Source organism: Peromyscus maniculatus, chromosome 2 (assembly GCF_049852395.1).
Source record: "Peromyscus maniculatus bairdii isolate BWxNUB_F1_BW_parent chromosome 2, HU_Pman_BW_mat_3.1, whole genome shotgun sequence".
Lineage (NCBI taxonomy): Eukaryota > Metazoa > Chordata > Mammalia > Rodentia > Cricetidae > Peromyscus > Peromyscus maniculatus.
In genome coordinates this window covers 4,558,868-4,578,143 of record NC_134853.1, presented here as the reverse complement: position 1 = coordinate 4,578,143, position 19,276 = coordinate 4,558,868, and the positions used below count along the sequence as shown (strand labels likewise).

The window sequence follows — 19,276 nt, the reverse complement described above, 5'->3', positions numbered from 1 at the left end:
CAGAATGAATACTGAGAGCTCTTTGCAGCCCACTAGGGCCACTGCTTGCCCCAGGCACGGCTACAAGCCAGAATAAAGCCGGCTTCTCACATCCAGGTGCCTAAGCTTCCTCCTGCGCGTGTGTTCACTGTAGCCCCTCACTGTGGGTTTCAATCTGGGGAGCCCGTGTGGAAATCTGTCGCGGCAGGGCACAACATTAAGTCTGGAATGTTCTCTGCCAGCTTGTTGGACTCATCCCCTTCGTACTGTAGGCAATTAAGATAAGGTCCCTGTGCTAGAAAGGTAGCAGAGGAAGAAAGGGTGTGCAAAAGACTTGGTGATCTCCAACAGGCAAACAGTTACACCACAGGCAGAGAAGGGTTCCCCACAGGCTGTAGCACCCTGCAAAGCCTGCCTGTGAGTCAGCTCAGGGAGGCCCAGCCCCTTCAGGAGAGCCTGATTTAGGATCAGCGCCTGCTTCCAGGCTGGGCTGGGCTGCGGCTCCTCACAAGACCCACTCTTAATAGCAACTCCCCTTCTCCCTGGCTGCCTAAAGTGTCACATTTTGCTCATTCCCAAGCCTTCTCCCCCACCCCCTTCCCAGACAACTTGCCAGTGAGCAGGGGGTGTTGTAACCCACCACCTCCGGCCTCCCTCTTGGTGAGTGCTGTTAAGCAACTTCCAGCTCCTCTCATTGCAAAGGTATGAAGTTCCTCGGGAAGCCCAGGAGCCACACAGCTGCTTCTCTGCCTCTTTGCTGGCTCCTTTTGAAGATTCTGCAGCCGGGGCACAGCCTCCCTTATGACAACCGCTATGCTGGGTAAGTGGAGCCAACTTTGTGTCCCGCAAGGCTTGTGTGTGTGTGTAGGGGGGGGTTGTTTTGCTCCCACGTGCCTCACCATTTTGTTGTTGCTGTTGTTGTTTGTGGTTTCTGTGTGACTCTGAAGGCTTTCATAGTCCCCTCTATAAAATGTATATACAACATCCAGCATTTTGGTTCAATTTGGCTGAGAAATCTCAGTAGGCAAGTCTAGCTAGGTACTATTTAGAGTGTCCCGGCCCGGGCTGTGGCCTCGGAATTCAGTGGGAAAGTGTCCTGGTGTACAGTGGCCAGTATCTGCAGCATCCACCTTGGTTGATGCTCAGCATGAAAGATACTGTTGTACCACATGAAGTATGACCTAAAAACTAAACAGTCTTCTTTAGAACTGTGCACACCAGCAGTGGGCAAAAATTTACCTGTGACTCATTTCAGAACTACATATGATTTTTAAGAATATTTCAGAGTGATGGTTAGATATTTCCAATCTGGGTGGTTCAAATAATTCAACACAAAATAAGCAGACATTTATAAAAAGCATAATAAAAGTAGTTGACTGTAAAATTGCAGGTATTTTTAAGAAGGAGAAACAAGAAGAAAACTGTTTTCTTCTCTGTATAAGATAGTGGGTTCTGAGATGGCAATCTTAGGGGGGCCCAGAGCTGGGACTAAAGAAGTATACTACTGCACACATTCTTACTATCCTGAAGGCTCGCTGTGGTACAGACAGCGTGGGTTTGGCTCAGATGTACAGAGGGCTGATCTTTGAATCTGGAAGTTATAGAATGCCCGCTCTTCAGAGAGAAACCATGGCAGATCCTCTAGTTTAGTTGCTTAAAGCTGAGGAGGAGGAGGAGAGGCTTTACCTCTTTCTGAGCCATCATCCACTGCACCACTCAGTTCGTCTCTGGTGAAAAATGTTTAGCATCCCAAAGAAAGGTTGCTCTTCTTAGGAATAGTACGTGGAGCTTGTGAAGGCCTGGAACACAGAATTGTGAATTGTGCGTCCCTTTCTCTCCCCAGGGCACTGGACACTGTTTTTATTTAGTGATCTTCCACATACAGAGAGACAGTCACAAGCATGTTCTCCCTTGGAGAGAACGAGGGATGGAGGGGAAGTGCTTGGTGAGATAGAGGTAGGAATATAACCCTAACATTTCCCACCTGTCCCCACCAGTGCTTTATGTTTTCATTTACGTCCAAGGGGTTCTTTCTAGTCTCCTGCACAGCAAGGCCCAGGCTTTACAGCCTGTAATTTGTCCTGTGCACACAACACTGGTTAGAGATGTGGGCAAAGCAGTCCGTGCTAATGGCTGACCTGCAGCCTAAGGTTGTGGAGGAGTTCATCTGACCCTTCGGCTGAAGTCAGACCAGATGATAAACATATCACAATTTACACGTGCTTCGTGTGATACAGGCTCTCACTCCTCCTCCACTCAGCTGTGGCCCTGTTCATAATCACTTCAGTGTGTGGCACTCATCAGTCACACGTTACCAGGCCTGCTTCAGCTGAGCAGGTGTGCATCCTTCCCCGGGCACCATTGGCTGCAGGAGAAATAAGGCCAGCAGCATCTTTTCCAGATAGAATTCTTAGCAAACAGAGCCGTTCCTGGGGGAGATTGTCCTGCCTCCTCTCCTGCCGTGTGCTGAAGGTAATAATTGCCATTTCTCTTAGACAGCAACATAATAAGATAGTCCCGAATGTATAAATTACCAGATGTCTGAAAGTTGGAAGGAAAAAAAAAGAGAAGCTGAAGGATTTCTCACTACCTGTCCATCATAATAGAAGCCTAAGGCCTCTTGAAAATCAGAACTATTTCTGAGTTGTCTTACCATTGAAAACAGAGAACTCTAACTCACCTTCGAGAGGCAGAAGTCATTCTCTCATTACCAAGGACAAATGCTACTCAGATTTGGGAGGGCTTTGCTTTGTTTGCTTAGGAACCACTTTGTACATATGTAACTCTTGAGGGAGCAAGAACCCGGTAGGAAAACAGAGTAAAAGACCACCTAGGCCTGTCTTTGCCTCGGTCTATTTAGTATGACTGTAAGCTGCCTCATCCTTATCCCTTCACGGGTTTTTGTTGATTTTCTTGTTAATAATTATGGGGCAACCTTATCCCTTGCATTATGGTAAAGATATTTGGCAGGTCTTGCCCCAAAGAAATGCCATGTGATTGTCACCTGCAGGAAGGACCCTGAGCATGAATAAAAATGAGAATATTCAGGAAAAGCAGCATGCCCCTTCAGAGCAGCTAATGAACATCAGGTCCTCTCCATACAAACAGTTGAATATGGCCCATGTGTAATAGAGGCTTCCTGTGAGTGTCTCAGGAAATAAGTTTAAAATGAGTTATCGAAACTACAAGCCTACAGAGGAAATCTGAAGACAAAGGCCGGGACCTTTGTGGATGACTGTATCAGATCACACACCTACAAGAGAGATTTAAAAACACAGGTGACAACAATTCGATTTCCAATAATATTCCTCCACCACTGCTCAGCGGGTGGAGGGCCGCAGGGGCTAGCGATGCTGAATCGGATATTTCCATGATAATCAAGGGGCACTCAGTAAACAGGCAAACATCACTCCATCTTCTCCTTTCCCCGCATCTTGTTTTTGTGGAAGGACCTAGTTCTTTACTATACTTTGAGGTTAGAGCAGACAAATCATGACCTGCAACATTGAAACCAGGCTGGGACCCGAGTGCAGGATGTCACATGAATCTGAGAGTTCCCTCCATGTTGGTGGTTGAAACTTTTCAATCAGAAAAGACTTATAAAGCCAGGCAGTAGTGGCACATGCCCGGTGGATCTCTGTGAGTTCGAGGCCAGCCTGAGCTACAGAGTGAGTTCCAAGAAAGGCGCAAAGCTGTACAGAGAAACCCTGTCTTGAAAAACAAAATAACAAAAAAAAAAAAAAAAAAAAAAAAAAAAAAAAAAAAAAAGGAAAGAAAAGAAAAGACTTTTAAGTCTCCACTTCCCCAGAACTGTCTGGTATGGCCAGGACAGTCCCATTTGTACCTACTGTTCTGACACATTAATTGACAATGTCCTCTTTATGTCAGGGAAGAGTCCCCACAGACAGTATTTCATGTGTGTAACGCTTTTGTTCTTATACCATTGGCTTCTTTAATGGGGTTACCTGCATTCCTTTCAACCACCTTCTCATTTCATTTCCAAAGAACAAATTTGTTCATAATTCTCCCGTTCCTGTCATAAGTACTTCATTTGTTCCGTTTCTCCCTGGGAATGGCTGCCAGCTACTTCAGAACTACTTTACCTCAGCCTGGGGAAGCCCCTCCCAACCGACGTGCTCTCCTACTGAGGATCGTACTACAATGACGTGCATGTTATTCTTTGCTCAGAGGTTGACTTTGGTTCCCTAGTGTTACCTTCGTCAAATCTGGATTTCTCTGCCTGGCTTTCAAGGCAGCTATAATAGGACTGTCTCTGTTCCGCTCTTCCTCATCTGTGAGACCCGTCTCTAACTAGAGAAACAGAGTTGTAGCACTGCACACTTCTAGCCACTGAAGCAGGCAGACCGGAAGCCTAGGGCAAAGCAGCCCTCTCAGCTCCTGAATGACAGAAAGGTGCTAGCTGTGTGTCTGGGACATTATAAAGCACATGTGGTGAGTCGGTGGTACTGTTGGTTTTGAACCATTTCCTCACAAGGCAGTGTACATTTCGTCTCTAGTAGCTTCTGGAAGTTCCTTTTACTTTCTCCCTCTATTAACGATAGAGTATTTTTACTTTTCCTTATGTGCTGGCTCAAAGCAGAGCCCTGAAGAGCTGACTGTTTATCAACTCATAGAGCAAAAGCTTACCTCACTGCAGTATGCTGTGTGTTAGGGCTTCGTGCTTTGTTTACTAAAGATGCATAGGCTGCAGCTTGCTATGCCTCTGAATGAGTGGTTCTCAACCTGTGGGTCATGACCCACACAGGCATCCTATATCAGATATCCTGCATGTCAGATATTTTCCTTATAATTTATAACAATAGCAAAATTACAGTTACGAAGTGTGGGGCGTTTACCCACCACCCCCACAGCTTCCCAGAGTTTTCTTGAGTGCGAGCAGCAGGAAATATTAGATAGAAGGATTTATAGTGGAGAATGTTGCGGAGATAAACAGATAGAAAATAAAGGATAGCCTCGAGAGGGCCTGGAACCTATTCCAACGGGCCCGGACTGTCTCTGGTCCAGGGTTTTTATAGAGACGCCAAGGGGTGGAGCAAAAGACCTCCTCCCCCAGCACAGCCAAGTGCAGACCATCTCAGACACCTGCACTCAGGCCCGTGGTCCTGATCATCCTCTATTTGGACCTGCTGGGTAAAGCCACGAGGAACCCCAGAACGGGCTCCCACAGGTCCCCCCTTCTTAATATATAAAAAAAATAACTATTAATGGCTTACAGCAATCTCCATAGCTGTTACACCTCCCAGTATGGGAGTAGAGGATGATATAGATGGCATTTCTCTTTTGAATTAGGTCCAAGGTGACCACAGCAGTCTTAGCTGCCTCAAGCCCTTTCTAAACCAAAACTCTTAAGGCAACTACAAACTTAAAGAATCCCTTAGCTTCATCATTACCATTAACAGGTTAACATAAATATTGCTATACATAGTCACAATTCTCTCAATCTTACAACTCAAAGCAAACTCTTAACAGAACCATTTGAATTAGCATATATGGTGCTATATATAGTTAACAATTTTCTCCGTCTTACAACCTTAACTCAATCATTTGAATTTTCTTGTTAACATAGGAAAAACTTCGATGTATTTACATCAAACTTAAATATTTTCTTAACTCCACAAAACCAGGGTGCATTAATATCAATAGGTTTCTGCGAACATAATTCAATCTCATAGCTCCTCCTTTTCTTTATAATTAAGCAAAATCTCAAGCCTAGTTAGAAAACCCAAACTTTTCTGTTTAAACAGTTCCATTTGTAACACAAAACCAGTTCCATAAGTAATTCCATTTTTACATAAACAGTTCCACAAAACGATTCATAAATCTCCAGTTAATAAAGCATATATGCATACACAAAATTGCATCTTGATTCTAAGTAGAAATACATTTCTTCATTTAAACAGTTTCATTTTTAACCCAATTCCAGAAAACCGTTCCTAGGTCATTACTATAAGTAAGCTCAAAATTGTCCCATTGCAATGAAATCTCTATTGTTCATTTCATTTAAGTACCAAAATTCAAATGATAAATATTGGTACTAGTCTTCCAAATTTGAAGAAATCCATAACCAAAATGTTTTTGTAATTTTATCTCATTTTAAGTTCAAAAAGTTTAAATAAGAAATAAATTCTGGTATCAGGCTTTTACTTCCAAATATGAAGAGACTTTTTTAACCGAAACTTTTTGCAGTTAATAATTTTTGTTCAAACAAGCGTCTCTGCAACTTTTGTTCTCACAGACAGACCTTTTTAGTATAGTAAGATTTTAAACCGCACCGTTTTTGCTGTTAAGCTCAGGTTTTTCTGTGCTGCGTTGATATTCCACGGATCTCAGCTGCGGATGCCTTGTGCTGGTTCTGGCGTCCGCCATTCTTAGCTTCTTAGCGGCTTCTGGTGCTTTTGAAACGATTCAGACTGCCTACTTTGCAGTCTACTAGGACACTATCTCCTGTGTCTCAGGTGTTTTCACCATATACATTAATAGACTCACACTTAACATTTACATACACTTTTTCGCAAACTCACATATAACATTTTTTTGCCTTGCAAAGCATTTAGACTCATATTCAACATTTATACATTTTTACAAACTCACATACAACATATTAACATCTACTTATTTATACTTTATAGAACTATAGCAAATATATTTCCTATTAATTCTTATATACTTATTTCTTATTTAAACTTACATTTACAACTAGCATCTTACAAGCTTATTACTACATGTCTTAAGACTACCTTAGATACTTCTTACAAGCTTATATTCTTAAGGAAACTATAGAACTACTTTACAAACTTATATAGGCTACCATTAGCATATATCTAACTTAGCAAACACCTAAAGATTTCTTAACACCGATATAACAAGACAGAATTTCTACAAACTCACATATCTTATTTTCATTTTTCTACTTCTTACTCTTAATTATTATCATTATCTACCAGGAAGATTCTCTTAACTAGACAGGAAGTACGTACATCATTTCTAAAGTTTACAGTTTATAGTTAGCTTTGTTATAAAGCACTGGGATTTAGTGCGTGTTGTCATTATAGAGTTGTGATACTTGTTGCTAGGGGATTGTAACATTCTCAGGACGGAGCCACACTCCAGAGTTGCCCAGTTCTCTCAGCCGTTCCGGACCGGCAGAGATGCACTGTCAACGGTAAATGGTTTTTAACTAGAGGCTGTCCCCTTCACCCATATTCATAATAGTTCCCTAAGAACTTCACTTCAAACAAACGTTTCTATCACAGCAGTACTTTTGATTTGTTCTACTGAAAAACTTTACGCTGAGGGTGAAATTACTGTATTTAGCTTCTGTAAAGCTCTTCGCCAAATACTGCATAGCTATTAGGTGATATAAAGCATTTTTCCAAAGAAGCTAGTAAAGCCAAAAGGGGCACAGCTCCAAATTCTTATTTCCTCACTGTTTGCATTAACCAGTGACAAAACCTCAGAAACACCAATCGAGCCACTTTCATTCTGGTTCCTTTATAGGAACATCATTGGAGCTGACCTTTCTTAGTTCCACGCTCCTTACCAAACGCTCCGGTAACCACCGAGCTTCATTCTCCTCTTGCGGAAAAAACACAAACATGTCCTTGACCCCATATTAAAACAGGATTGGAACCCTTCCATAATCCCGAGCAGGGATCTTTCCATTTCACTTGAGTTTCAGGATTTAGTATTTTCACTTCATTAGCTTTAACTCCTGATGTTATTAGCAGCGGTGATATTTAGCATTGATTTCTTATAAGGAACTTTCAGGTAAAGCAGCTATTTTGTAAGACAGCTAGATTTTCTGAAGTTTGTTTCCCATCTAGAAAGCAGTCATTTCTTTTCTGAATGCCCGTTTCCTTGTCTCCTTATTAGATTTGCAAAGGAATTACTCATTGCAGGCAGTTTGTTCAAAAGACAAAGAACTTTTTTAATTTCAACATAAGTTTCTTCATATCTAAGACAACGTTCAGTGTATAAACTGCTTTCCCTTGTTTTAAGGATTTTAAAGTGGCTTGTTTGGTCTTAAAGGTAGCTTTTTGTCATCCAACTACCGTAAACTTTTCACAGCTATTAGGGTAAATAAGGCATTTTACCAATGGAGCCCCAAACCACGAAGCACCTAGTTCCGTATCCTTTCAATTTTTCACTGGAACTGACACTTAAACCCTTAGACGACTTTTCCACTTTTTCTTTTAAAAGCTGTATTCTAATTTTACAATGAATGTATTTTCGAGCTGACAAAAGTGTTTCAGGGCCATGTCGCCATCTTTAGCAGAAAAACTACCTTTCCCAGAATGCATTTCCCTTATATCAGTCCATAATAATATCAGTCCCATATCAGTCCCTTATATCATTTCCCATAGTTCTTTTTGGGTCTGAGAGTCAACTGGTTCTCTTTTACCAGACTTGCTTACAAATTCTTGCCTGGGAGGTTTGAACAAAGTTTTTTGGCTTTTGCAACGGGAGATTTGAACAAGCATTTTACATTTTCAGCTATGGTACATTGGGAGGTTTCTATTCTCCTCAGCTGGCTTCAACAGGTGTCTCTCCTTCAGTTGACACAGGCCCCCGGATCAGAAACACGCCTGCCTCATTAGCCGGCAATGAGGCTGGCATTTCTGATAGCAGCTTTCCTCGGGGCTTGTGCTGCTTGCCTTAGCCAGTCAGTGAAAAACAAGATCATGTACAACAGCTTTTCCATAGCTCTTTCAGAGAGATTTTCTCCCACTGATCTTATTCTCATTTTGCTTGTTCCTTCCCCCCCAGATGCAGAGCTTCATCTATCTGTCTGCGGCTCTGTTCCTCTGCTAGCTGCTTTTGGAGGTAGGGGCTTTTTTTCTCCCCCGAATCTGCCTCCAATTCTAGCAGCTTTTTCAGGTCATGCATTTTCTGGGGAGGAATCTGTCCCCTCTGTTTCTTCAGAGTCTTTCTCCCAGACAGTTCCCAGTTTGGTCTCAGTTTATCCCCTCTACCCCAGAAACAGTTTCGGACACTACAGTGGCGGCTTTCCCTGCTACTGAAGGTAGGGGCTTTAGTCCGTTTCTGTTTTCGGGGTCTGTGTGGTTTGCGTACAGACTGAAAATCTAACAAGGGAGGTTTTTGCCATTTCCAAACTCCCATTAGGACAGGTGTTTTGCCTCATCAGGCCTTCACCTGGCCCAGTCCCCCAGTGGGTTGCATTTGCTTGTCTGGGTGCTCAAGGACAGAGCTTATGCCAGAGGCAATCACCCCTTAGGGCTACACTCCCTCATCTCAGGGAGTCAGTTGAAACCAAGCTTTTCTCAAAGAGGTGCTTTCTCTGACAGAAAAGAAAGCTTTACTCCTGGTTAGTTCTGTTCTGCCCTGGCTGGGCTCTTTCCCCAGACAGCGTTCTGACTCGGCAGCACGACTTCTTCAGACCCAGTTCAGCTTTACTGTTTTCCCAGAAAGGTCCTTTCTCCGATAGGAAAGCTTTTTTCAGATTTCTTTTTGCAGCTGTGGACCTATCAACTTGGGACTTGTAGGAAAGTGGACAACTGTGCCGTTCCCACCGGCTTTAGCTTTGTTTGTTCATTAGCAATCTTCCCCTGGGTCCTGCACCTTCCTGCCTCAGCTCTGTGCTCCAGGAAGTTTACAACGCAGGAACCCTAGTATCCCCGAAATGCACTCCAACTCAGAGACGCTGGCCAGTCGCCTCTGGGTTTTTGCTCAGAAGCGAGGATACAATGCTAACAGTTTGCATTGCTTCAGGGGATCTTTGCTTTAGGAAGATTAGGAGCACCTTTTCATTCTGAAATGCTCACTCAGACAAAGCCCTTGATGCCTCAACTCGGCTATAACTGTGAAACTTGGCTTTTTTCTTTTCTCAGGTAAAGTTTCCTGCCCTTTTGGGCTCTCTGTAGCTCTTCGCCCACACTCTCCCAAGCGTTTCCCTCAGGGTACTCTGACCCACTGTCTTTTACTAGCTTGAAGAGACAGAGCTTAGAAGGGGTTTTTAGAAACTTGTCCTTGCCTCCTGCATTGCAGGGATGATTTTTAAAGCTTGAAAGAACTTAGAGAGGTTTTGTTGTCTTAAGTTTGTTGTTTTCCCTTAGAGCTAATCACAGGTGGTCCCCATACTAATATCTTCAGGTGATTCTAATTTGTCATCTCCCAGAAGGACAAATTTAGTTTTTAAGTTTAAGAGCTTTTGAGAAAGATTAAGGCTTTTTAGAGAGTTTTTCCCCCCAAGTTTTCCAAGAAAAGCTTTAGAGTTTAAGAGCAAGATTTTTCCCCCCAGGAGAAAGACCAACTTTTCCCAAAACTTCCCAACTTTAAACTTTGACTTCTTACATCCCCATTTTTGCCTCAGGGAGAAATTACTTTCTCCTGCCGCTTGGACTTGGCATTTCAGCTGTCCCCAGGTCAAAAGCTTCCATAGGAAACTTTTTCTTCCCCATAAGCTCAAAGAAGAGCTTTTTTACTTCCCATCAAGCCCCAAGAAAGATTTTTTCCCCAGTTTGCTTTCATTGCCCCCAAAGTTAGAAAATTGAAGAGTTTTTCTGTCTAGTTGCCTTACTTATTTTTTCCTACACAATCTTACATTTCTAAGTTTTTCCTAAACTATATTACTACCCTATACCTTATACTTATCACAGATAGAAATTGAGAAAGGGATAGAAGATAGAAAATTTTGACAGAAGAGAATTTTGCTGCAGCATCGGACATCCTTCCAGTCCGCTTTCCTTTTCTCTCGAGGATAAAACCCCTGCCTTACCAAAAATATATATATATAAAAATATATATATTCCATAACACCGGCATGCCTTTCCACTGGCAGGGCTAACTCAGCACTTTCACCAAAAACTCTGTAATAAAACTATTATTTTCCTTTATCTTTAGTCCCTATTACTTTGTCTTAAGTCCCTGTTCATTTGTCTTTAGTCCCCCCTTTTTTTGTCCCTTTTTTCTTTAGTCCCTTTTTTCCCCTTTCTTTAGTCCCTTTTTTTCTTTAGTCCCTGTTCACGGCGCCATTCTGTGGGGCGTTTACCCACCACCCCCACAGCTTCCCAGAGTTTTCTTGAGTGCGAGCAGCAGGAAATATTAGATAGAAGGATTTATAGTGGAGAATGTTGCGGAGATAAACAGATAGAAAATAAAGGATAGCCTCGAGAGGGCCTGGAACCTATTCCAACGGGCCCGGACTGTCTCTGGTCCAGGGTTTTTATAGAGACGCCAAGGGGTGGAGCAAAAGACCTCCTCCCCCAGCACAGCCAAGTGCAGACCATCTCAGACACCTGCACTCAGGCCCGTGGTCCTGATCATCCTCTATTTGGACCTGCTGGGTAAAGCCACGAGGAACCCCAGAACGGGCTCCCACAACGAAGTAGCAATGAAAATAATTTTATGGTTGGAGGATCACTACGGCATGACAAACTATATTGAAGGGTCACAGCATTAGGAAGGTTGAGAACCACTGCTCTGAACTGAACTCACAAGCAGATGATGAGGCTAGGCTCTCTCTCTGCTCACCCAGGTAGCCAAAGGAGGAATGCCTCTAACACTCCTGAGCCACTTTCTCCTGAGAGCCCAGTCTGATAATGGATCCTTTATTTTATGGTAGCAGGATGTCTTCTGGGTGACAGCATTACCTATAATCCCTTCCATCTCTTGAAAAGGCATCAAAGGCTGTTAATGTTTTCATCATATCACAGTTTGGGCTGGCCACAAACACACCGACACTCTTCTGTCTTCGCGCAGAATTATAAGCAGAGAACCTGGAATTGCAGCAGAGAAAATAGAAGTTCTCTTGGTGACTTGTCCTCTAGAGTCTTCCTTGTGCTCAGTCAGTGGGTAATTAATCTACTGGGTTGGCATTTGCTCTGCTACGTCTGTACCATTCCGTTCTGCCAGAGGCATCTGCGTTTTCAAGGTAAAACAGACTGCGGAAGAGAGAGTTCCAGGAGCGTGGTCTGGTTGCTGTTATAAATTCTCTAAAATTTATTTCATTGCTGAAGGAAACTGAGTAGTTTCCTTCATCAAAATCACTGTCTTTGCCTTTTTTCACTGTTTTTAAAACAGTAAAACATTCTCTTTTAATGTCTACTTTTAGTATAGTGTTGGGTTGCCTTGCTTTTGTTTGTTGGTTGGTTGTTGCCGTAGCAAGGAGCCCCTACCCTTAATAAACTCAATAAATTCATTTTGCCCTCGTATAAAAATCCAGAACAGGCCGGGCGGTGGTGGCGCACGCCTTTAATCCCAGCACTTGGGAGGCAGAGCCAGGCGGATCTCTGTGAGTTCGAGGCCAGCCTGGGCTACCAAGTGAGTTCCAGGAAAGGCGCAAAGCTACACAGAGAAACCCTGTCTGGAAAAACAAAAAAAAAAAAAAAAAAAAAAAATCCAGAACAGCTATGACTAGTTGGTAGTGCCAGAGATTCAGGTCCCCAACCTGATCAACACCCAACTCCCAAATATAGTCCAGGAAGGAAGCATTCATAGCCCAGTCCAGCCAAGAGGAGAATGGAAAGGAGGGCCAAGTGTCAGAGGTTTGACCTCCCCCCTCTATGGACGGGAACTGGGCAGATGGTGTAGGTATAAGGGAGGTTGGGAAGCATTGCCCTTAGCTGGAGGCCAGATCTGGAAACACTTGCTGAGGGACACTAGTGGGTTCACAGTGTCTCACTGACACCTGGACCACAGCCCGTTCTCCCGTCAACTTGGTTCTCCAGATGCAGAGTTTCACACTTTAAATTGATTGAAAAGACATATTTTTATTTTATAAACGCTCTTTCCAAGTCATTGAATGTCAAAACTAAAGGAAACAACAACAACAACAAATCTTAGCCCAGTCTTCTTGTGTAATAATGGAGCAAGCAGAACTCCACAAAGGTGAAGGGGTTTGCAGAGCTGGGGTTGGATTAGAACTAACACCCAGGGTAGTCAGTTCTCAGCACTCCTTCCTCACAAGTTGATAGCAGTCATCCGAATCTTTCCCATTTCCTTGAGTTTTTGAGGATGAAGCCATATGTTTTGGCAAAGCCGGGGAGTCTTTAAAGAGGGAATATTTCATTTCTGTAAATATTTGTAAGGTGTCTGCCTGTTGCTAGTCTCAGACCACAGAGATGAAAGAGCAGTTCATGCACACTCCAGAATGAGTAACTCAAGCGGGGAAACATAGAGTTCCAACCTAGAATCCCCATCCCCACAGAGAAAATTCTCCGGGCTAGGTAAGTGCATGAGAGGGTCACCTAATCCAGACTGAAGGATGGAAAGAAGGTCAGAGTTGATTTCTCAGCTGTGAGATGTTTCTCAAAGGACAAACAGAAATTTGAGTGGATTATTGAACGTATAAGAAATGCAGCCTTTTCCTTCTAAGTGATTGGTGCTGAGAGGGCATGGCCTCATCTCTGTCAGAAAAGAGAAACAAAGCCAACAAGCAGAAATGTGGGGAAGGTTTTCCAGAGACGGGGATGCTTCTTTCAAAGGGCTCCAGGAGAGCTAGGTGAGGTCTAGATCATCAGGAGGATATCGTTTCTCTCGATGAAGATGCAGGTGTAAGAGGGACATATTTTTTCATCTGTCCCACACAATTCTAATCTCACTTTAAGGTGATAGAATACTAATATATTCTCAGGAAATTCAGACAAAGTTTTAAAAGAAAGTTCTCTCTGGAATCCCTGAGAAGGGAAGATAAAAAGGCAGATGACTGTCCACAAGACAACTGGGATAATAATGATTATAACATGAGGCTGCTTTGATGCCTGGCAGAGAGAGATGGGGACCAGTTAAAGAGCCATTCAAGGGGTAGAACTGTTACAATTAGGTAATTGGATAGATAAAAGAGGGATAAATGATTAACACTTAGGATTGTATAACTTAACCAAAATCTTTATCGAGAAGATAAACTTTTTTCAGATATATGCAGCTAAAGATGCCTATTTTAAGCCCAGTTGCATATATGGATTTGAAGTTAGAGACAGAGACAACAGAGAGGGAGACAGAGATGAAGAGAGATGATGAGAGGGGCAGACAGACAGAGGGAGACAGACAGACAGAGGGAGAGTTAAACAGACACACATACATAAGGAGAGAGAGACACATACAGGGTGAGACAGACAGATACACAGACACACAGAGAGACAGATACAGAAAGAGACAAATACAGAGAGACAGACACACAGACATAGACAGGGAGAGATAGACAGAGAGACACACAGAGAGACAGAGAGACAGACACAGACACAGAGAGAGACATACAGAGGGAGACACACAGAGACAGAGACACACAGAGACAGAGACACAGGGAAATACATACAGAGAAAGACAGAGAGACACACACAAAGAGAGGCATAGAGAAAGAGAAACAGAGAGAGACACACAGAGAGACTGAGAAATAAAGTGTACTAAATGATATGCAAACAGAATTTATAAATACCTGGTAGAGCGCCCAGAAAAAGTGTATTGACATGAAGAGAGAAGACAGTCAAACACTAGGGGAAATGTCAGAGAAAAAACTAATAGAGAGGTCCAGAAAATAAGAAATACAGAAAATGACAACGAGAGGAAATGAATGTTGAATGTCAAGGAGGAGAGGCCAGTTGCCTCGGTTATTACCAGGCAGTATCTGCTAGTTTCCATAAAGGATGACATCCTGTGTGATGTCATCAAAGACACCTTTGGGCCCAGGATGGCTGAAAAATCAGAGCATGTTGAAGACAGAATGGAGTGTGGGGAAAAAAATAAGCATTGAGTGTGGACAATAATTTCAAGTGGCTTATCCCTGGAAGGAAGGTGGGCATGGGGTGAGGGATCCAAACCTCACACTGAAGGAGAGCTTTGCTATTTTGCTTTTATTTAAGGAAGGTACAGTACGCTCTTGTCTCATGCCAGGAGGAACAAAGAAGAGTGAGAGACTGGAGGTAAAGAAGAGGCAGAGAGAAAGTGATGGAGCAGGATCGCCATGAGACGGAATACTGTCGTCCCTTCCTTCTCCTACAAAGTAGGGAGTCATGTCCTAACTCTATGGTGGTAGAATGAATAGACATGAATAAAGGAGGAAGGATTTAGGTTCTGGATGTCCCTAATGGAAATGACCTGAATCTTTTAGAAGAGTCACCACTGATGGTAAAGATGATAGTTCACAATAGAACCATCTCCAGCACATGAATTTCTTCTGAGTAGCTCCACGTAACTTCGTGTGACAAGTAACATTACCCATAAACTATCGATCTGCCTATGGCATTTTCACAGAAGGATAAGGATGTGTGTTTCAGCACACCTGTATGCAGTCACAATGAAAATCAAACAAGAATGTCAGTAGCCTCCAGTCCCCACCCATTCTCTGCCTTTCTTTCTCTGTGTCTGGGAGATAGACCTCTCAGTCTTTTATCTGGTTACTTTCTCCATCAGGCCAGTGGAGGCAAAAAGAGAGAAAAATCAGAGTATTTATTCCCCGCCTCTCCTTTCTGGCTTTGTTTTAGTGCAACATTCTGACAGTAGCTGGATCGTCCATGAACATCTCTTGCTGGTAGCTACCTGCCAGCATCCAGCTCTCTCTGGCCTCTGGAGTGTAATTCCTTTGTTCCTCAGAACCAGGGACCACTTATGTTTGGGTGTATCAGCACTCCTCGACTGTCCACTCCAGTCACCATGGTCATGTCATTAAACAACTTTAATTGAACCATCTGAATGTAATTTCTCTCTTCTGGTGAAACACCTGGAGTTGAAGGCACACACACACAAAAATACATGATTTGTGTTAGAGTCATTTCTGGATCTCTGAAATGAAAAAAGAAAACCTAAAAGCATAATAGCAGTGCTAGAAGGGAAGGGAGAAGACAACCATTAATTTCTCTTTCTATCCCATGGGAGGAAATGGCAAAGTCCTTTGTAAAGCAACATCTAATACGAGGTGTTATATTATATGGTTGTGCTAATAACTAATTGGAAAGGCTCAGCTCTTATGCAGGCACATCTGTTTACAAAATTGGCTGTTTGTATGCCCTTCCACCTTTCTGAGGAATTAAGTAAAAGTCTACGAACATCTTGATTTTTTTTCCTTAGGAAGAACTGGAAATACCTTCTAGTCCATCTCCCAACTTTCCATCCTTCACCCTGCTTCTGTCCACACACTGACTGCTGATCACACACTGGCCATCATTCCTCAGCACATGAGGTGAAGATTTTTCAGTGAGTCTGTTTCTGTCTTGCAGAGAGAGTGTATGACCATTTCTACTCCCTGGGGGCTTCATATTTTAATTCAATAGTCTAGATGGAAGAATAGAGAGGAGGGGGAGAGAGGGCTGGAGAGAGGGGTAACACATATGAGCAAATAATCAAATCAAAGGAAAATACCCCTTTACTAGGCCACCACATACTCTCTCTGGTCTGTCTCTCCTGTTAGTTTTTTGACATGCCCCCTCCCCCTTGGATTTTTAAGTTATTTTAGACTCATGTTGCCTGCTAGAAGAGAAGACTTCCAGGGTGTAACACATCTATCTCCAGATAAGACCTGGTTTATTTTTGCACACACAGAATCTTCAACCTTTTGCATGTGTGACCTCATTGGCCATATTTCCATTTCCCCCACTTGTCTTTCAAATTTTTTACATCTTATCAGACCAATTCATGAATAAGATGAATATCTTCTGAGTTCCTTTTATGGTTTTATGGTTAACAATGGAAATTAACTTACCTTCTTCCCACTTCTGACCCCAAACTTTTCACTAATAAAGGAAAAGAGGGGGAGGGGAAAGGGGAGGGAGCAGGCAGGGGGCACACATGTAAGCAAGGAATGAAAATGTCAGTGTCTTAGGTCAGTGTGTGCTCTTCACTGACAAGATGGAGGGCCACAACATCTGCCCTGCGTCATCTCACTCCTTACTTCCTGCTACAAGCTATAAAGGCCCCTTATCTCTTCTCTTCCTCCCAAGGCATCTCTCATCCTTTCTGTCAGCATTACTGATAGACAACCTGCACATTGCAGGTTGATTTAGGGTCCAGGAGTCTTAGACCAAATGTTCGATACTAAAAAGGAGCCCTGCTTCAGGTACTCATGAATAAAACAGTCTCTTGGGGGATTTACATTCTAAAAGGATGATTGAAAATTAATAAACCATGGTGTTGAGTTCTGATAAGGGCTATGGAGAGAGATAAAGTGCAGAAGAGGGATAAAGAATGTCAGGAGAGTTGATAGGAGGAATAAAGAAGGAAACCAGGAGTAATACGGCTAAAGACAGAAGTTTTTAGGTATAAGAAAGTGTCTAGCTGAGAGTCTGTGTGTGTGACCTTGAAGAGTATGTCTCGCCAGCCAACAGCAGCACCTGGGAACTTGTTAGAAATGGAAGTTCTCGCTGGGCAGTGGTAGCACACACCTTTGATCCCAGTACTTGGGAGGCAGAGCCAGGCGGATCTCTGTGAGTTTGAGGCCAGCTGTATATCACTCATGCTTTGTTGTTATGCTGCTCACTAGGTAACCATCTACTTCCTTTTGTGAACTGCCCAGAACCACATACAGCTCTCTCCCTCTGTGCCATTTTTTCTATAGTTCATTCAAGGGTCATGTCCTCTCTCTTTTCGAAACTAATTTTTAATAACCAAAAGTCTTTTTAAAGTCTTTTAGAAATTTATTGTCTATAAATTCATTCATCTTTTTCTATTTCTTTTGATGCCCCAATTCAGGAAAAACAGAGCCTTCTTGCAGGCTTATACTCAGAGCCCTGAGTCAGATCCCTGAATTAACTTCAGGGTCTGCAGAATTAGGATTTTTCTGAAAGCACAGGTAGAGTTTCTTGAAAATAAGCTCAGGATAAAAACCTGAAGAGCTGATTAAAAAGAGAGCTCACATGTGGTACAGAGGCCTCAGGCTGTGGGGAGTTCCTGACTGACGCTCAGCATGTTTCTCATGACAGTGGTTCCGGAAAATCCTGAACAACCCAGACTGTTCATAAAGCCAGCTGGCTCCGGTGAGAAAGGCCGAATGGGAGGAGAGGGTGGCGGAGAGGAGGGACCGTAGGTTGAGTTGATGGCCAATGGCCAGTGACTTAATGTCACACCCACATAACCAACACATGGCCACGGTTCAGCTAGTGCATCAAGAGGGCTGTAACTCTCCCTACCTGACGTTACCATTAAGCACAATGCAGTTGACAGGCTGATGCAATCTAAGCAATTTCCATCTCCTCCACTGTGTAGAACACCAATATTATTTATGTATTTTACCCGGCTCTGAGCAGAGGATACAGAGATACCCATTTAATAATTTGGCTAGCCCTGTATGCTCATCTTTCTCACCATTGATAGCAGCAAATGATCGCTTTCTCTCATAACTCTTTTGAAACATCACTTAGCTTCCTCCCAGGCTCTCAGAATGTTCCATAAAAGCACTCATCACTTTGTGTGGCAATTATTTGTTTTTTTTCCTAACTGCGTCCTCTTTGAGGGAAAGGCCTTCTTATTTTCTCTTAAATCCAGTCTCTCCCAAGACTGGCACATACCTGTTACCCCACTCGTCACTAGCACTGAACCACAATAAATTGCCAATATGTATGTTTTAAGATATAAAATTACAACAGTTTCAGATGTTTCAAAAATATAGCTGTTAATTCTGAATAGTGAGCACATTTTCTCTGGCTAGCAGCTGATATGCAGATTGCTTTTCATTAAAGTACCAAAGATCTATCAACTTCAGAGAGCACACTGCTAGAACCACTCAAGGTTAAATGTGCAAATGAAGCCTGGGGACACTGTTAATGACACGGATTGATTGAACTTCAGAAAGGCTTAATAGAACCAGAGACCCTGCATTTCTCACAAGTTTCCAGGTGATGCCAACACAGAACCAGGCTTTGAGAATGTTATTGGGCCACAGAAGAGAAGTCCAATGTGTTCAACTCCAGCTCTGCCCCTGGCTGTCTGTTTCTTTAATAGTCATTTCCTTTTCTGAGCACTGCTTTCTGTAATATCCAGAGATTGTATTAGGCAGCCTGTATCTTCCAAATTCCATGTCCATGATCGGCTTCAGGGTCATGACATGCTTGTTTGAAGAGTAGTTAGGATCCGTGAGACATATAGGAACACCCTCAGGGTGCCCGGTTCTATGTCCCAGCTCTCCCACTTACTACCAAGGTGACCTTGCAGGGAGTGACTCCCTCTATGACTCAGTTTCTCTATCAGTAAACTTGAACATTATTGACTGAGTTCATATATGCTAAGTGCTTAGAGCAGGCAGGAAATGGCATATATAAACTTAACAAATATGAACTACTTTCCATATTAATTTTCCCTGTGGTTTTATTTGTGAGATGCTTTCCTAAGGGAA

General features: G+C 42.9%; 1 protein-coding gene across 2 annotated transcripts in view; it reads left to right on the top strand.

The window, feature by feature from the left end:
* Nucleotides 1-439: 439 nt before the first annotated feature.
* Cpa6 (carboxypeptidase A6) overlaps nt 440-19,276 on the top strand; it is a 315,011-nt gene continuing 296,174 nt past the window's right edge. The window contains exon 1 of one of the 2 annotated variants that reach the window (XM_006974688.3): nt 440-799. In XM_006974688.3, the coding sequence (XP_006974750.2) occupies nt 684-799 (116 nt within the window). In that variant the 5' untranslated portion in view covers nt 440-683. The remainder of the gene's footprint in view (nt 800-19,276) is intronic. The other variant, XM_076563702.1, reaches the window with a different exon arrangement.